Here is a 19,922-nt window from a genome sequence, read left to right on the forward strand (position 1 = left end):
CAGGAGGAGGTGGAATGGGGGGAACCACAGGCAATGTCAGACTCTTCCATTCAGGCAGCAAGCCAAGGTTTTGACCCCCTGCACCCCACAGGGTCATCAGAGCCCCGCCAGGAGCATTCCCTGAACAGACAGAGCCAGGAATGGGCCCTGAGCATCGCTGAGTATGACACCCCCCCCCAAAAAAAAAAACCCCAAAACAAGAGCTGCTGCAATGTAGGACAGGGCACATCAAAGGGAAAGCTGTGACTCGGTTTCCCCAAAAGTCATGTCAATCCTACAAGTGGTACTCCAGACCCCAGTCCTGCACACCACAGACCAGAACAGACTGTTTCACCCGAGGTGCCCGGAGCTCCAGGCTGGCGGGACTTGGATATTCCTGGCTGGCCACCTGGCAGACCTGGCGAGAAAAGCTGGGGCACAGTACCAGTGTCCCCAGAGCTGGCCATGACCCTGAGCTGGCAAAGACATGTCTCTAATTGACTCATTTTAGCTCCCTAGGCTGTTTTCAGCAAGCAGAAAGGGTTCTCAAATCAGACTTTGTGTCCACAAATACCAGCACAACCTCAGGGCTCAGGGCATACTCCAGGCATACTCAGCCCTCAAAATTGCCGGTTTAAGACAAGGGGCAGAGGGGGCTGCAGCACAGTGGGGAGGGCGCTGGCCTTGCATGGGGACAACTCCAGAATGATCCCTGGCATCCCATAGTGAGTGATCCCTGAGTGCAGAGCCAGAAGTAAGCCCTGAGTACAGCCCAAAACCCAGGAAAAAGATAAGGGACCCCTTATTTGTTCATTTTCTTGGGGTTCAGGGATTGTGGCTCTCATCCTGGACACTTTTCCTTAAAACGGGAAAGAAGGGGGGCCGGGCGGTGGCGCTGGAGGTAAGGGGCCTGCATTGCCTGCGCTAGCCTAGGACAGACTGCGGTTCGATCCCCCGGCGTCCCATATGGTCCCCCAAGAAGCCAGGAGCAACTTCTGAGCGCATAGCCAGGAGTAACCCCTGAGCGTCACAGGGTGTGGCCCAAAAACCAAAAAAAAAAAAAAAAAAAAAAACGGGAAAGAAGAATATACAATAGCAGAGCCGGAATAATAGGACAGTGGAGAGGACACTTGCCTTGCACACGTCTGACCCTGATTCAAATCCCTGGCACCCTATCAGGTCCCCCAATCCCTCGAGTGAGTGATTCCTGAGCACAGACCCAGGAGTAACCCTTGAACACCACCAGGTATGGCCCCAAGTCATACACACACACACACACACACACAATAATATTGTTAAAATTTCAGAATTCCTCAGCCGCTTGAGATTCAAGTATCAGCAGTTTTTTCCCTCTTGGACTTTATCCTGCTGATTTCATGGCTTTTCAGTCAGATTTTTGCCCTAAGAACAGTCTTGGGCTTTCTAGTGCCTTCTAAGGCCTGACCTGGGCTAGTACTCCAAAGATACAAGAATCCAACACTTGGGGCCGGAGAGATAGCATGGAGGTAAGGCGTTTGCCTTTCATGCAGGAGGTCATCGGTTCGAATCCCGGGGTCCCATATGGTCCCCCGTGCCTGCCAGGAACAATTTCTGAGCCTGGAGCCAGGAATAATAATCCCTGAGCACTGCCGGGTGTGACCCAAAAACCACAAAAAAAAAAAAAAAAAAGAATCCAACACTCAGGTATTATCAGGTATAACAGTGAGACATGTCTCAGGAAAATGAGAGGCATGGCACAATTTAGTAAAAATAACCCAAAGTTAGGGACTTAAAGTATAGGGGTTAAGGCACATAAATGACCCCCAACTCCCCAACTCGATCCCTGGCACCGCACGCACCAATCTGAGTGGCCCCTGAATGCAGAGACCTGATCACTGCAGAATGGGACACACAGCTGAAAAAAAAAAAAAACAACTCAAAAATAATCCTCAGGGAGCTGGAGAGATAGCATGAAAGTAGGGTGTTTGCCTTGTGTGCAGGACGGTGGTTTGAATCCTGGCATCCCATATGCTGTCCTGAGCCTGCCAGGAGTGATTTCTGAGCAGAGCCAGGAGTAACCCCTGAGCACTGCTGGATGTGATCCAAAAAAACAAAAAAATAAATAAATGATCCTCAAGGGGCTGGAGTGATAGCACAGTAGTAGGGTGTTTACCTTGCATGCAGCTGACCCAGAATCCAACCCCAGCATCCATTTGGTCCCCAGAGCCTGACACAAAGCCAGGAATAATCCCTGACCATCACTGGTTGTGGACCCAAACACTTCCTCCCTCCTGAGATAGCACAGCAGCCTTGCACATAAATAACCAACTTGGGTTCAATGCCCAGTGCCCCATATGCCCTACCCAACTCCAACAGGAGATCCCTGAGCACAAAGCTAGGAGTAAGCCCTGAGCACTGTCTGATATATGGCCCCAAAACTAAAGTTTCAGATGTCAATAATTTGGTGAGGGAGTGGGGGCCCTGCAGCGATAGGGCATTTGCCTTGCATGCAGCCGGCAGACCTGAATGGACCTGGATTTGATTCCCAGCATCCCAGGTCCCCTGAGCCTGCCAGGGGCAATTTCTGAGCACAGAGCCAGGAGGAACTTGTGAGCGCAAAAAACAAACAAACAAACAAACAAAAACCCAAACTATTTTTTTAACTCCAGGCTGAGGGCTCAGTGCTGGCTGACCAGGCCAGTCCCCTGCAAGGCGCCCTCATGCAAGGCAAATGCTCAGCACATTGTCCTTCTTTGTCCAGCCCAGCCCTTCAGTCTGACCATCTTCTAAACTCTCCTCACAGAGGACAGAGCAATGTCCTACAAATAATTGGGCTTCTAGGCCCCAGAGAGCAGAACAGCATCCAGGAGAGAGCCTTGGGGCCTCAGTCACAGAGAAAGGATTTAAAAAGAGTCTGGGGCGCTGGGGATAGAACTTCAAAGGGACAATAGAAAGACAGACATTACCTGAGACCAAAGCTATCAAGGGGCCCCAGGGTGGAGGCTGGGTAGGGACCAGGAGAGGGGTGAAGAGGAATGTAGGAAGGGAGGGAGAGAGAGAGAGAGAGAGGAAAGGGAGAGAAAGGGAGAAAGTGCAGGAGAGGTCAAGGGGTCATAAGGTTCAGACCCTAAAAAGCCTAGCCCTGAGGAGACCCCTGAGGAGCCCTGAGCCATGTCCAGAGCACAAAGGCCTGGCCTCCCAAAAGTGGCTGGTGATGAAGGATGGATCCCTAGCTGGGCAGACAGCCCCACTCCTGACCTGCATATAAGCATCTTTACCCTTTCACAGGAAGAAGTAATGGGGGCGGGGGGACCCAGGTAAGACAGTAAAAAGGGGTTGGGTTGGGGTGAAACCCCCACAGTGACCAGGACTAGCAGTTATGGGAGCTGCCAGGTCTGAACTCCCTGATCCACACATGCAGCCTAGAAAGGACAAAGTTTTATTCACTCACTCACTCACTCATTCATTCATTGGTATGAAGGCAGAAGGGAGCAGAGGCAGGCTGGGAGCCCAAGGGAGGAAGCCTGGAACCAGCCCACCACCCCTCTCTGGGGTCAGCCAGAAATGCTGGTGCAAGTTGAGGTAGGCCAGAGGAGAGCAAGGCCGGGTGAGACCAGCAGCTCCTGTTTTGGGCCCAGATCACCTCACTCAGTTCTGAAACCTCCTCAGCGAGAGACCTCAGAGTTGTCACCAAATGTCAGGGGTAATAAAGACACTCTTTTATTGGTGATGGAGCTACAGGGTCACTCTCAGTCCTAAGGATCAAACCTGGGTTGTTTTTCTTGTTTTGGGAGGCCAGACCTGATGATGCTCGGGGGTTACTCCTGGCTATGCACTCAGGGGTCATTCCACGTGGTGCTCAGGGATCATATGGAATGCCGGGGATCAGGATCGAACCTAGGCAGACCGTGCGCAAAGCAAATGTTCTCTCTGCTGTGCTATCGCACTGACCACAGAGGGTAGGTATTAAGGGTGGTACTAACCTGGGCACACTGGTGAGGCCATAGAAAGGCACAGCCAAAGCTTCCTAAAGCCTCTCAAACTTCCTAAAGTCCACCCCCCATCTCTTCTGCTGGCCACAGGGGCCAATGACCAAACCTCAGAAAGACAGCCCTGGAAACAGGGCTGTTTCCATTATTCCTGGAGGCTCTCAAAGTCTGGCAAGGGCATTTATAGAAAGAGCAGCAACCTGGAGAACAGGAAGCGAGCCAAGAACAACTCTCTAGAATAAACTCTGTCCTTCCACCAAAGGGCTGGTCACACCACTGCATTAGTTGTTGTACAAGTTGAAACCTGCAAACTGGGAGGCCCAGAGCCTTTGTTAAGAGTCCATGGCATGGGCCGGGAAGGTGGCGCTATGGGTAAGGTGTCAGCCTTGCAAGCGCTAGCATAGGACGGACCTCGGTTCGATCCCCCGGTGTCCCATATGGTCCCCCCAAGCCAGGGGCGATTTCTGAGCGCATAGCCAGGAGTAACCCCTGAGCGTCAAACGGGTGTGGCCCAAAAACCAAAAAAAAAAAAAAAAAAAAAAAAAGAGTCCATGGCAGGAAGAACAGAGCCTGAGGGGTAACAGGGATATTGCCAGGAGCCAGGTTCCAACCTTTCGAAGATTTTCCTGGGAAGGGAGGAAGCTCACTCGCTCTCTGCGCTGCCTGTTTTTGGTGCCGGAGCCACTTCTGGTAGGCCCAAACCCGGAATGAAACTGATCATACGTCACATGTCACAAGGTCCTGGAGGCTGGAAAATGTTAGCTGGGCTTGGTGTCTATTTGAGGAGTGCCATAAACCCCACAGGATGGGGGTGGGAGTTTTATAGGGATATCTCCCGTCCCTCACTGAAGCTAACTGTTTTCAGAAAATGCTTCTTCCCAAGCCTGCCTCCAACTCTCTGGTCCCCAAGGATTTGTGGGAGGACCTCAAGGGCAGCTTGCAAAAGGCAATTCACTGCTGCCAGGTTCCCAGTCAGGCACCACCCCCACCCTCAGGCATCTGATAAGGGTTTCTCCGGACTACCTCAGCCAAACTTGGGAGGCCAGAGCCCCATCTCAGGGTCCAGATTCAAAGCTCAGTGAGCAAAACTCCCTGTTCTTTCCCTTCTTTTCTTTCCTTTTTGTTTTTAACATGCTGGGTGCGGAAGGGAGGGAGGTCTCACCCTAAAAAGCTCCCACGGCAACTTGAACTCCGTCCACCCAACATTCCTCCTCAACCCTCTCAATTCTGGCATCTTGCACCCCATTCCACTGGTCTCTACTCCCTTTGCAGGATATGAGCCAATTTTCCAGGCTTTGGACAAGGGATGCTGAGGGCACAATTAGTAACTGAAATGTAACACACACACACACACACACACACACAGTCAGTTAACATGATCCTATAGAGCTTGAGCAATAGTCTATGAGTAGGGCACTGGCATTGCATACAGCTGACTCCTGACACCCTTTGGGACAACCCAGCTCTGTCAGTAATGATGCCCAAATACAAAGCCAGGAGTAAGCCCCTAGAACCGTCAGGAGTGATCCCTAAATGCAGAGCTTGAGCACTGCAGGGTACAGCCCAGAAATAAGCCAGAAAAGCATCCCAGATTTGCCCGGTGTGTGACCGTGCGTGAAAAGGCTTCCGGCAGGGTCCTTCAAACCCTGCCAGCTGCTTTGCCCTTGGAGAGAATGACATTCTCACTGGCCTCCGACCTGCGGTCTTCATTCACTGTCTAGTTTCATTTCTACCCTCTCGCCCAGTGGCCAAGGCTGTTTCTTTGGATTCGCTAAGTGCACATGGACTCAGCAGATGCCCAAAGGGTCTCTGTTTCACAGGATCATCGAACGGAAGAAGGGCAGGGGGCTGGGGCAGTTCACGCACGGCTCACCAGGAGCCCCGTGCTCGGGAAGGCCCGGGCCCTCCACGCATCACTTGCTCTGGGGTATGTGAAACCTGAACCGGGTGGGAGAGTTCACCGGTGCCAACAGGCAAGGGGCCTAGGGTGCCTGGGAAACAATCCACTTGCAAGAGTCCATGGGGTAATGAGTTAGGAGTGGCTGTGCCCAGACCCTCAAAAAGCACGGCGCGGGGCATGAATCATAAATCTGCCAGGATTTCAGCTCCATCATGGCCAGCTGGCGGCTCTTTTCACACTGAAAAGAAGGTGTGCTGAGGTGGAGGGGGCGGCAAGGACTAAATGACATTGAAACATTAAGGAAAGATTTTGATGACTGCAAAAAGAAGGGACCAGAAAGATAACTTAGAGGCTATAGTGTTTTATCTTGCACCCTGTTGGGATGCCAAGCACATTAGGGTCCCCTGAGCCCTGCCAGGAGTGACCCCTGAGTACAGAGCCAGGAGTTGGCCCTAAACATCTGAACATCACTGACCCTCTACATCTAAATAATAGAGTGAGAATTGGGGCAATTACCCCTTTAGTGCTACAACAGAGATGATCACTGTGACCCAGCTGGGGTCCCCCCCTCTTTTTCTCCCCCCACATCCAGCCCCCTTTTCTCTCCTCTCTTCCCCCACCCCATGGCCGCTCCTCAGCTCAGCGCAACACTCAGATGAAAACTATTTCCAGGAAACCTCTTTCAAGTCCTTTTGCAAGCCTCGAGCTAACATACTCAGTTGAGCAAGACTCCTTGCCCCAAACAGAATTTTTCAGTCACATGGCATTTGGGGGGAGGGCCCCTGTCGGGTTACCGTGCAGGGCGTGGTGACCACCTCACTGCCCACTGGGTCACCTGCCAGCTCATTGGCTGGAAGAGGTGTCACATGACCCAGTAATAGACCCCCTTCCCAATCACTTTCTGTTAACTGAGGCCCTCAGCAGAAGTGGTGAGACAAAGAGGGGGGCTCTGAGTGATAGCCCCCATAGCCTACGCAGAAGTTGTCACATAGGATAAGTCTTGGTCTGGAAAAGTGTTAATATATGAAAAGAAACATGAGGGACGTTATGGGGGCTTTCAGGTACAGAAACACTTCCCGATCAAATTGCACTGACAAGATTTTTGGCAAGGAGACTGAGGCAGTGCTGGCCACATCTGAAAACTGAATTGGGGAGATAGCTAAGGGTCTGGTCTGAGAGGTCCACCAAGGTCTCGTTGGACATCTTCTCAAAGACAAGTGCCTCCAAACCACAGCTGGGCTACCCACATCTCAGGCCCCCTAAAAGACAAACTCAGGACAGGGGTGACCCCAAACCTCTGAAAAACAGGTTTCTCGCACACTGTTCTTAGCTTTGGGACCCATTAGATGATGCTCAGGGGTTACTCCTGGCTCTGCAAACTAGGCGGGGTTTAAGAGGACCCTATGGGATGTCGTTGGGGATCAAACCCGGGTCAAGACTTTGTGCAAGGCAAACACCCTCCCCACTGTGCAGTGACTCAGGCCCACAGTCAGTGCTCTAAGAACTTAACTCTCCAAGAGGTTTCCCACTTCCTGCAATTGATTTACTATTCAAGGACAATCAATGGCCTTCCACAGGGTTGATCAAACCTTAGCCTACTCCCAGAAACCTAAGGCCACTCTCCCGAGTATGACTGTGGAGATCATATTCTTCCCCAGGCAGTCTGGACACTAGCAGAAAGCTGGGTGTCCCAGACTGTGGGCAACAGAACAGCCCAAGGCCATTCAGTCCCCCAAGAGCTGTTGCAAAGCCTTGTGACGAGGTCGGCTGTCTTGGCAATCACCCTGGTCCCCAGCAGGAGAGGCTCAGAGCCTGGAAGTCCATCACCGCCTGCCTCCAGCAAACTGAGTCCCTCCATGCCATGCCCTGGCAAATGCCACCAGATCCACTGCCCCCCTATGCACCCTAATGCCCCTTGTTCAACACAATTGAGAATCGTTCTGCTTGTTTATAGACAGTCCTGGCGGCAGAAGAAACGCTTATCTAGATCAAACAGGGTTTTTGAGAATTTCGGATAAACACGTGCATCCTCCAGCAGCCTGAAAAGAAGTTCCCTCGGCAGCCCTTTCCTGAGTTCCAGAAACCTTCAAGATCTTCTAGTCAGGCCCTGATGGCCAGCAAGTGGGAGAAGCCATAGGAGATGTCTTTCACATGTGCACAGAGCCCGCCGAAAAATGTGCAGATAAAGCAGGCAGGCAGCTCTTTCTGGGGGTTTCTAGGGACCCAGAACGAGTTGTGCAAACAAATGCCTTCATGCACTCTCCACCAAAACCACTTTTCAAGCAACTAGGGGCTGGAAAAGAAAACTCAGAGGGGAGAGCGCTTGCCTGGCCAGCACGAAGCTGGCCCGGGTTCGATCTCCCGGCATCCCCTACCTAGGGGACCCCAGATCACCCAAGAAGAGAATCCTGCACAGAGTCAGGAATAAAAGCCCTGTGCATCACCGGGTGTGGCTCCCAAACCAAAAATAATTTTAAAAAGCAATTTTCCAGCTGCAGAAATAGTACAGGTCGCATGCTGTGCAGAACCACATGGTCCCTTCCCAGGATGGAACTTTTACCCCTACTCCAAGCAGAGCCCCCCTCCACGTCGAGTAGCCCCACCTCCACCAACAACCTCCCGCTAAAACAAGTGGATTTCTATTTTAATTGCACGGAAGCGCGCGCCCCCACAACATTCCTCAGCCTCAGAGTCCGATCCCCCTGGACTCACACAACCAGACCAAAACCACTGGAACCCGGGGACTACGGGGGACCCCCCAGGAAGCGAGAGGCTGGTCCCGTAGGGGAAGAAAGGACAGGCTCCGGGTTCTGATGGCCATGTGGTGGTAGTGGTGGTGGGACGATGGGAAGAGAAACAGTCCTGAGGGGCCGGAGAGATAGCATGAAGGTAGGGCGTTTGCCTTGCATTCAGAAGGACGGTGGTTCGAATCCCGGCACACCCATAGGGTCCCTCCCCCCCAGAGCCTGCCGGGGGGCGATTTCTGAGCGCAGAAGCCGGAGTAACCCCTGAGCGCCGCCGAGTGGGACCCCAAAAGAACAGGCTGGCCATGCGATCGAGGCTGCGGGCAGCCAGGAGGCGAAGGCCAGAGGCCAGAGGCGCTCGGGCAGCCGTCCCCTGCGAGAGCGAGGCGAGGCGAGGCGAGGCCGGGGGTCCCCCAGGCCGGGCCCAGCTTGCACTCGTCGCTCGGGCCGGGCGCGGGGCTTACCCAGGTGCAAGCGTGAGGTTGATGGCCGTGGGTACTCACGCCCGCCAGCATGGTCTGGCTCTGCCACCAGGTGGTGTCGGCCTGGTTTGTTGTAGTCGGTGAGAAGGCGCGCCGTGCCGCCAGGTGGGGGCTGGCCCGCGTCGCACAGGTGGCACGACTTGTGACGGCTCCGTGACCCCGGTCCTTGCACGCAGTACTCCTCCGGGCGGGCTCCCGCACGTGTTGGTGGCCGCCACCGACACGTTGAAGGCGGCGTTGACGAACTCGGCATGCAGCGCTGCGGGCGGCCGTCCCTCGGCCACGCACTCGGTCCATGGCGGCCCGCGCGTGCGGCCCCACGGCCAGCGCCGCCAGCAGCGGCCACAGCCAGGCCCGCGCCCCAGCCCGCGCCCGCATCGTGCGCGCCTCGGCCCACCGGGGCCGCCCGCCGCCGAAGTCCTCCGGGCAGCGCGGGAAGGAAGGCAAGGACGCGGGCGCGGCGCGCGGGCCCCGCAGGCTTCCTACCGCAGGCCCTCGGAGGGACGAAGGAGCGCGGGGAGGCCCCGAGAGTCCGACCGCGCCCGGCCTCCGCTCCGCTCTCGCTCAGCAGAGCCGCCGCCTCAGGCCCCCCGAGCCGCAGGCTCCCCGCCCGTCCTCCCTCCGCACGCCGAGCTCTGCGCGTCCGGCCCTCAGGCCGCGGCGGCGGGCGGGGCGGGGGCGGAGCCTGGTGTGTGGGCGGGCTATGCCTGATCGGGGGCGTGGTCTGATGGGAGGAGGGCGGGGCCTAGTGAGTGGGCTGCTACTTGGAACTTTGGTGGGTGTGGCCTAACTGATAGGGGCGTGACCTTAGGAAGACGGGAGAGAGTCGGTGAGTGGAGTGGGAGGGGCTTATATTGGTAAAAGAGGCGTGGTTTGGGAATGATGAGGGCGGGGACGAGTGGGTGTGGCTGAGCTGTTGGTGGGCGGGGTCTCCATGGGTAAGGGCGTGGCTTGGGGAAATAAGGGGCTCGGCGAGCGGGTGGGCGTGGCCGGTTGGGGAGAGGGCGTGGCCTCGACGTGGGGCGTGGCTTGCTTGGTTGGGGAGAGGAAAGGGGCCCCTCGAGCAGGGCCTGGAGGAGGCGCAGAGGGCGTCCGGGGAGGAGCCTGGGGGGCGCGCGCTGGGGGACTGGGGTGGTGTCCAGGGCTCAAGGCAGTGCATGCCGGGAGGGCCGCCTCCGCTGTCGGGGCATAACTGGGGGTCCCCGGCATGACGTCACCGGAAGGCCCCCCGATCTGGGAAGGGGGCGTCTCGGAGGGCTCTGGAAGCACTTGCAGGAGACTCGCGCTGGGCTGGGCTGGGCCGCAGCCCTGTAGGCCTTGGGCCGCGCCTGGTGTCCGGTGGCCGCCTCCAGATGGGTTTTTCGGGAGCGGTTTCCTGGCTCAGCGCTGCAAGGGGCTGGGAATGCACCGACGTTTCCCCGGGTACGCACGCCCGCCTGGCCCGCTAGACTGGATTCTTACACCGCCCCCCGCGGACGACTCCCGACCCCACGTCTTCCCGGGCGGGCGCAGCTGAGTCACGGATCAGCATCCGTGCAGGAATGACTCAGTTTCCAAACCCCAAGCCTCCCCGGGCTCTCCGCGTTCCTTCCAGGCCCAGATCCGAACCCTGGAGTGGGAGCGCCCGCTGCTGCGGGGAGGCGGACCAAGTGGGTGCTGCTTGTGAAATATTGTTTTTAATTCTTTTAGGCTCTTAATCATGAACCGAGGGTTAGTTAGCTCAGCAGCCGCAGCTGCTCTGGGGTGGAAACCACTTTGCCCAAACAAAGTGCCCAACACAAAGACACACAAAAACCCTCACACAGGAGGCTCATTTCCCTGTTTGCCCCAGGTAGGGGCACCTACAAAGCCGCTTTGAGTCCAGGGAAGAAAGAAAAGTGATTACCCACCAAAAACTCAAGGTGTTTGGAGAAAGCAGTGAGAAGTAGTAATGGGCAGAGTGTGTGTGTGTGTAAGAGAGAGGGAAAGAGAGAGAATTTACTACATCAAGATTAAGAATGAGGGGCTGGAGAGATAGCATGGAAGTAGTGAGTTTGCCTTGCATGTAGAAGGTCGGTAGTTTGAATCCCAGCATCCTATGTGGTCCCCCAAGCCTGCCAAGAGCAACTTCTGAGCATTGAGACAGGAGTAACTCCTGAGCACCGCCGGGTGTGACCCAAAAACAAAACAAAAATTACAAATGGCCTATACTAATAAAAATCAGTTATAAGTTTAGATCCTTCTCTAGACTACAGCTTTGCTATTTGAATTCATTTTATTTTGTTGTTTTGTTTTGTTTATTGTTTTGGGGCCACACCTGGCTGCACTCAGGGGATACTCCTGGCTCTATGCTCAGAAATCGTTCCTGGCAGGCTCGGGGGACCAGATGGGATATTGGGAATTAAACCCAGGTCCGTCCCAGGTCTGCCACATGCAAAGTAAAAGCCCTACCACTGTGTTATCACTCCGGCCCTGAATTCTTTTATAATTACCAAGATGCTAAGAGTTCCCGACCTTCTCCTGCATTCTTCCCAGCTTAACCACCACTATATAAAGTGTTTTTCTCTTTTGTGTTTAGTTAGCAATTAACCTACAAAGAACATTTGCTACTACTAATATGATGATGTGATCCGATATGTAGGTGCTGTTTTACAATTTTTATTTTGTTTTCCTTACTCTGGGTGCCTACCAGGGCTGCAGGAGAAGAATCATGCAGAGCTGGGATGAAACCTGGGTGCAGGCGATGTGCTCAAGTCCTTTGTACATCTCAAGGCTCCCACACTTTTAAAATGTAATAACTGGGCTGGAGCAATAACACAGCGGCAGGGTGTTTGCCTTGCACACGGCCAACCCCAGACAGACCCTGGTTCGATTCCCAGCATCCCATATGGTCCCCCAAGCCTGCCAGGAGTGATTTCTGAAACAGAGCCAGGAGTAACCTGCCTGAGTGCCACTGGGTGTGCCCCCCCCCCACAATTAAATAAAATAAATGTAATAACTATGATAGAAACTAGAGCAGGGCCCGGAGAGATAGCACAGCGGTGTTTGCCTTGCAAGCAGCCGATCCAGGACCAAAGATGATTGGTTCGAATCCCGGTGTCCCATATGGTCCCCCATGCCTGCCAGGAGCTATTTCTGAGCAGACAGCCAGGAGTAACCCCTGAGCACTGCCAGGTGTGGCCCAAAAACCAAAAAACAAACAAACAAACAAACAAAAAAGAAACTAGAGCAAAAGTTCAGCAGGGAAGCCACTTGCCTTGCATGCAGCCAACCTGGATTCAATTCCCATAACCCTTTGGGTTCCCCGAACACCACCAGAATTGATTCCTCAGTTGAGACCCAGGAATAATCCCTGAGTACTTCAGGGTGTGACTCCAAAACAAGTAATAATAATTCAAAATGTTTAAATAAAATGTAATAACTCGGAGAAGGTGAATTTGGGCAATTGGGGAAAGGGTGAGGTATTGCTTAGTACAAAGTTCCACTTATAAAATAAGACCTGGTGTGTCATGTGCAGGGGAGAAGATAGTTCTTTTGATTGTTTTGTTTTGTTTTGGGGGCCACTAGTGCTCAGGGGTTACTCCTGGCTCTGCACTCAAAAGTCGCTCCTGGCAGGCTCTGGGACCATAAGGGATGCAGGGGATCAAATCGGGGTCTGTCCTGGTCAGCAGCATGCAAGGCAGATGTCCTACCACTGTGCTATAACTCCAGCCCCAGAAGATAGTTCTTGTTGTTGGTTTGAAAGTGACCAAGGAAGTAGGTATTTTTGATACAGCCTCAATAGCAATAATGAAAACCACAGTGTCTAAGAGGAGAAAAAAGGAAAAGAGAGAAAAGAAAAATATCTGCCACCGTGGCAGGCAAGGGGGAGGGCAGGAAGGAAACTGGGGACATTGGTGGCTGGAAATGTGCACTAGGGAAGGAATGGGTGTTAGAACATTGTACGACTAAAATTCATGATCAACTTTGTAACTGTGAAAAAATTAAGAATTCTTACAACTCAAGGGACCAGAGGGATAGCACAGTGGTAGAATTTTTGCCTTGCAAGCGGCCAACCCAGGACCAATGGTGGTTTGAGTGTTGGCATCCCGTGCCTGCCAGGAGCGATTTCTGAGCTGAAAGCCAGGAGTAACTCCTGAGCGCCGCAGGGTGTGGCCCCCAAAAAATTTTTAAAAAAGAATTTTTACAACTTAAATAAATAATAAAATAAAATTCAACAAAAAATATTAAAGGAAGTAGATGTTCCAGGTTTTCATCATAAGGGGGAAACTTGGAATTGTGCCTGGTAGTAACTAGACTGAAGTGACCACTTTGAAATATGCACAAATACTTATCTTACTATTGTACACTTGAAATGAATCTCATGCTAGAAAAATTGAGCTGATAGCAAGAAACATTGAAATCGTGCAACCTGGTTGGAACTAGAAGATATCATGTTGCATGAAGGAAGCTGGTATGCTGAGGAAACCCTGGACCCCAGAGCTTAAGGAGGAGAAGGACAGAGCAGGAAAGAAACTAAAAGGGAGGGGCCGGGCGGTGGCGCTGGAGGTAAGGTGCCTGCCTTGCCTGCGCTAGCCTAGGACGGACCGCGGTTCGATCCCCCGGCGTCCCATATGGTCCCCCAAGAAGCCAGGAGCAACTTCTGAGCGCATAGCCAGGAGTAACCCCTGAGCGTCACAGGGTGTGGCCCAAAAACCAAAAAAAAAAAAGAAAAGAAACTAAAAGGGAAGGAAGGTGAGGAAGGGAAGTGATGAAGGACCAGGATCCTGGATATCCTGAGGTGTGAAGAGTGGAGTAGCTACACCCAAAGCATAGACTCCAGAACTCTGACAACTCGAGATCTGAGCTAAGCCACCGAGCTTTGTATCTTGCCTGTCAAGGCCATAGATGGGAATGAGGGTGGATGGGATGTGGGAGCACTGGAGGAGGGAGTCGACACTGGGATGGGATCATTGTGGAAATACTAAATATTTACAATTCAACTATCAATGGCTTTATACATCAGAGTTCTTTAATGAAAGAAAGAATGATGGAAAAGGGGGCCGGAGAGATAGCACAGCGGTGTTTGCCTTGCAAGCAGCCGATCCAGGACCTAAGGTGGTTGGTTCAAATCCCGGTGTCCCATATGGTCTCCTGTGCCTGCCAGGAGCTATTTCTGAGCAGATAGCCAGGAGTAACCCCTGAGTACCACCAGATGTGTCCCCCCCCCAAAAAAAAAAGAAAGATGTAAAAGAAGAAAAAGTAAAATCAGTCACAGAGAGGAGAAATGTACAGTCTCAAGAAACAGGAGACAATTACTCTGTAGTTAAGGAAAGTAAAACCCAAAAGAGATGAAAGAACCTCTGAGAGCAGAAAGTACTAAAGTTCAAACTTTCTGGTTCCTGTATTATTGTCTTTCATGCTCTGTGACGGTCATCGTCGGCATGAGTCATTTCAAACATCTAAGCATTTTAGATGATCAAACGGACATCTTGCGTCAGGGGAAATCAACATAGTCCTGGCAAGCTATGACATAGCTATGTGTGATGTTACATGGACTATACATGATGCTTTCACTGTATCGATTTTTCTAGAGACTGCATGAGTCCTAGGCTCAAGTCCAGGTGGAAGATAAAGGAGCATCTTTATTGGCTAGATTAAGATAAACAAAGGATTCTGCTGGGTTGGAGCGATAGGAGAGGGAAAGTGCTTGCTTTGAATGCGCCAGACCCAAATTCAATCTCAGGCATCCCATATGTCCCTCATGCCCACCAGGAGTGATTTCTGAGTGCAGAACTGGAGTAAACTCTGAATATCACTGAGTGTGGCCCAAAACTAACAAACAAAAGGCAAAATAAAATGAAGTTGGAAAAAAATGACATTTGTTTTCAAAGGACTGCAAGTTTTTTAAGGTGTCGCTGTGAGATCCTCAACAGGATGTTTTAGACATAATTCATCCTTGTTCTGCTTTTAGTAGCACTGGATCATGTGGATTCATGAGAGTGCTGCAGGCTGAGCTAGACTGAGTTCTGAAAAGCACAGTCTGAACCGAAAGGACTACTGTCCCATTGTTAAGATTGTAGTGAGATTGAGAGTCCAGGCTCTGAGGCAGGGAGTTGAAGCAGGGAAGTCATCAGACAGGAAAATAAAAAATCCCACAGGGCTTCCTCTAGCAGACAAAGAAAAACCCCACATCCCGAGAATTGGTCTCTTTGATGAGAAAATGAGGGTCATTACTATAGAAAAGGAAGTTTTTCCAAGACAGTGGAACATGGGAAACAGTTTTCAACTAAGGCAATCCTGGGGTCTTGGCGTTGAATTTTTTTTTTTTTTTTGGTTTTTGGTTTTTGGGTCACACCCAGCAGCACTCAGGGGGGTTACTCCTGGTTCTATACTCAGAAATCGCTCCTGGCAGGCTCTGGGAAGCATATGGGATGCTGGAATTCGAACCACCATCCTTCTGCATGCAAGGCAAAAACGCCCTACCTCCATGCTATCTCTCCAGTCCCATGTTGAATTTCTGACTAGAGGGTGGGTTAGTCACACCTATAAGTGCTCATGTCTTACTCTTGTTCTTACTCCTGTTTCTGTTTGTGTGCTCAGGGATTACTCCTGGCAGGGCTTGGGGGACACTAGGCAGGGACTGAACCTAGGTTGGCTGTGTGCTAGGCAAATACCCTTCCCACTGTCCCCACTGATGTGGCTTCATCATTTGTATATATCTGAACTAGTACACAGTTAATATATATATATATATATATATATATATATATATATATATATATATATATATATATATATATTTGCTTCTTGGGTCACACCCTGTGATACACAGGGGTTACTTCTGGTTGTGTGCTCAGAAATCGCTCTTGGCTCAGGAGACCATATGGGACGCCGGGGGATTGAACCAAGGTCTGTACTATATCAGTCACATGCAAGGCAAACACCCTACCACTGTGCTATCGCTCTGGCCCCCACAATTAATTTCTTCTATCTTGCATTCTTTTCAGTTTTTATTGGCTTCTCATTGGTTCACAATATTATGGATTTTTGTTTTGTTTTGTTTTGGGGGCACACTTGGCTGTGCTCAGGAGTTACTCCTGGCTCTACACTCAGAAATTTCTCCTGGCAGGCTCAGGGAATCATATGGGATGCCAGGGGTCTAACCCTGGTCGACACATGCAAGGCAAATGTTCTACCCACTGTACAATCTCTCTGGCCTTGGATTTTTTTATTTTATTTTATTTTGGGGCCACATCTGAAGATGCTCAGGAGTTATTCCTGGTTCTGCTCTCAGGAATTACTCCTAGTAGGCTTGAGTGACCATATGGGATACTAGGAATTGAATGTGGGCCAGATGCAAGTAAGAAAAACATCCTCTCCCTGCTGTACTATCACTCTAGTATTAAGAAATTATAGGGGTACGAGTAAGGCCAAACCCCTAAAATTTCATGATATTGTAAACCAATGTAAAAAAGAAACGAAAATAATGCAAGAAAAGAAATGGATAAACTATCTACTAGTTCAAATATATACTAATTATGGGCCCATAGAGATAGTACAGTGGGTAGGGCATTTGCCTGGCACACAGCTAACCCACTTAGGATTATGCCCACTTAAGGTCTCTTGAGCCCTACTAAGAGTGATCCCTGAGCACAGAGCCAGGAGAAAGTCAAGAACACTCCTGCCTGAGCACAGAGCCAGGAGAAAGTCAAGAACACTCCTGGATTTGATCTAAACTCCCCATCAGAAATTCAATGTCAAGACCCCAGAATTGGCTTTGTTGAAATGTTTCCCCAGCACTGCTGTCTTGCCTTGAGAAAACAGTCTGTCAACGGAAATGCTGAGAGTGGACTTGGGGTTTACTGACACACCTTCCTCCTCTGGGTCTCCGCCCAGCTTAGACAGGCCTCCCCAGCTGCATGGGCTGAGAGCATAGAAGTATCTGGAACAATTGTGTTTCCTTAGTCCAGAAAAAACAAGTTCGCTCATCTCTGGTTTATCTCATATCCGCCCTGGAGATCCCTAGGGAGGAGAGAGGCCTTATTTGCTAAAATAATGTGCAGAAAACAAAAATAGAAGGGACTCAGGAACTGAGCTGGAAAGTAAATTTTTTTAATCTTTTTTTGTTTGTTTGTTTGTTTTTGGAGGGTATGATTGCAGTCACATCAACAGTGCTCAGGATTGAATTCTGGCTCTGTACTGGAGTCACTCCTAGTGGGACTACAGGACCAGATGTAGTGGCTGGGATCAAGCTGGACCAGCCACAAGTGAGACCAGGGGCCTTCTTTGCAATATTCTCTCTCCAAGTCCCCAAATGGCTTTTCAGAATGACTTATTCTAAGCCGGAGTGACTGTACAGTGGAAGGGTACTTATTTTGCATGCAGCCAACCTGGGTTCAATCCCAAACATCCCATATGGTCCCCCAAGAACTCCCAGGTATAATTCCTGAGTGCACAACCAGGAGTAATCCATGAACGTTGCCGGGTGTGGCCCAAAAATAAAACAACAAAACAAAAAGAACTTATTTCTTTCATGCAGAAGGACGGTGGTTTGAATCCCGGCATCCCATATGGTACCCTGTGCCTTCCAGGGGCGATTTCTGAGCTTTGAGCCAGGAGTAACCCCTGAGCGCTGCCAGGTGTGACCCAAAAACCAAAAAAAAAAAAAACACGACAAATTCAGTTTGTTATTACTATGTGCTACTAATGTGTCTTTGTTATAAGATTTTTTTAAGTACTTTTAGGGGAACCTGAACAATAATACAGCAGGGAAGGTATTTGCCTTGCAGGGGTCCCAACCCATTTTCTTTTTTTGTTTTTTGGGCCATTACCCAGTGATGCTCAGGGGTTATACCTGGCTATGTGCTCAGCAATTGCTCCCGATTTGGGGGACCATATAGGACACTGGGGGATCAAACCTTGGTCAGTCCTAGGTTAACACGTGAAAGGCAGACGCCCTACTGCTTGTGCCAGCGCTCCAGCCCAAAATCTTTCCAACCCATTTTCGATCCTCAGCATCCCATATGGTCCGATGAGCACCACTAGGAGTGATTTCTGAGTATAGAGCCAGAAATAATCCCTGAGCACTGTCAGGTGTGGCCCCAAAACAGAAAATACTTAGGCACATTCATTAAACTTGGAAGGAATTTTTTGTAATAAAAGAATCTCTTAGATTCTGTTTTTTCCTCTAGTTACTGGCTATACAACTTGTGGTAAGTCACTTGACCTTTTGACAATTAAGTCCTTGATTGTGGAATACAATAATAATGTTTAACTCTCCTACAAGAACATTATTGCAACTTATTCAATCAAAGTTGTGCCCTTAGGTAGTTATGAATAATAGAAACACATAATTACTGCTTTTTTGTTTGTTTGTTTTTTGGGGTCACACCCAGCAGTGCTCAGGGGTTACTCCTGGCTCTATGCTCAGAAATTGCTCCTGGCAGGCCGGGATTCAAACCAATGACCTTCTGCATGAAAGGCAAACACTTTACCTCCATGCTATCTTTCCAGCCCTTTTTTTTTATGTTTGTGGGCACCACCCAGCTTCCCTCAGGAGTTACTCCTGGCTCTGCACTCAGAAATCTCTCCTGGAGGTTCAGGGGACCATATGGGATGTGGGAATCAAACCCAGGTCAGTCGTAGGTCAGCTGTGTGCAAATGCCCTACCTGTTGTGCTATTGCTCAGGCCCCTAATTACTGCCATTCCCAGTGACACTTAGGGGTTACTATGGCTATGCACTCAGAAGTCATTCCTGGCTTGGGGGACCATATGGGATGCCAGGGGATCAAACAGTGATCCACCTAGGTCAGTTGCATGTAAGGCAAACATCCAACCGATGTGCCACCGCTTCTGCCCCAAATTACTGCATTTTTTTTTTTTTTTTGGTTAGTGACCAGAGAGCAGTGCCTGCCAGTCTATGGAGAAATAGAGATAAAGGATTGGCAAGATGCTGCCTGCTTTGTATCTATCTTTTTTTTTTTCAGGGGCCACACCCTGAGGTGCTCAGGGGTTACTCCTGGCTCTGCACTCAGAAATTGCTCCTGGAAGATTCAGGGGACCATATAGGATGCCAGGGACCGAACCCAGGTCTGTCCCGGGTCAGCTGTGTGCAAGGCAAGTGCCCTACCACTGTGCTATCTATCTGGCCCCCTGCATCTATCCCTTTATTATTTTCTATTGAACCCAGGCCTTCCCCAGTCACCTCTGGTGAATCTCTTCCTCACTCTAAGAAATCCTCAGCAGAGCAGGCCTCAGACTCTAGGAGTAATAAAAAGTATACTTGGTTTCTACTTCTCTCTTTGCTCTTTCTCAGTCCCATGCTATAAGATAATACCCAGCTATCTATCACATGCAAAGTTGTTCCCCAACTTCTTTTCCCCAGTAACCTCTTCTTTTGATATGTAAAAACTCACCTGGATTATAGGACTTTCCCCCACCCTGGTAGATTTGGTTCTGAAGAATAAAGAGACAGCAATTTTGGGCTTTTAGGTTGGCACAGAGAGTGCACATGTCAAAGAAAGACCATGAAGGAAAAGCAAACTGACTCTGATGAATCTCTTTCCTAACTGGCTTGTGTTTCATCAGACCATTCAGCCTAAGGGGTTAGAAATATGATGTCTGGGGCAGTCTTACCACTCATGTATTTTTATTTTATACCACGTGAACCATCACTCCATGTTGGTGTTCCTGGGTGGACACTAGGCTCCACCTGGCAGCCAGGCCTCATGGGACCCTGAAAGCCTTGCAGCCTTGGGCCTCTGCAAATGGTTCCCAATACCATCATATAGGACAGCCCTCCTGGTATTGAGAAGAGAGAAGTAGAAATGAAATATACTTTTTATTCCTCCTGGAGTCTAAGGTTGGCCACCACTGTCTGGGGGTTTC

General features: G+C 50.7%; 1 protein-coding gene across 1 annotated transcript in view; it reads right to left on the reverse strand.

The window, feature by feature from the left end:
- LAMC1 (laminin subunit gamma 1) overlaps nucleotides 1–10,282 on the reverse strand; it is a 67,044-nt gene extending 56,762 nt beyond the window's left edge. Inside the window, 6 exon segments of the mRNA XM_049777578.1 lie at nucleotides 9,056–9,091; nucleotides 9,094–9,142; nucleotides 9,144–9,260; nucleotides 9,262–9,320; nucleotides 9,323–9,797; nucleotides 9,983–10,282. Of these exon segments, the coding sequence (XP_049633535.1) occupies nucleotides 9,056–9,091; nucleotides 9,094–9,142; nucleotides 9,144–9,260; nucleotides 9,262–9,320; nucleotides 9,323–9,797; nucleotides 9,983–10,282 (1,036 nt within the window).
- Nucleotides 10,283–19,922: the final 9,640 nt, after the last annotated feature.

The sequence above is a fragment of the Suncus etruscus genome, chromosome 7 (genome assembly GCF_024139225.1).
Source record: "Suncus etruscus isolate mSunEtr1 chromosome 7, mSunEtr1.pri.cur, whole genome shotgun sequence".
NCBI lineage: Eukaryota > Metazoa > Chordata > Mammalia > Eulipotyphla > Soricidae > Suncus > Suncus etruscus.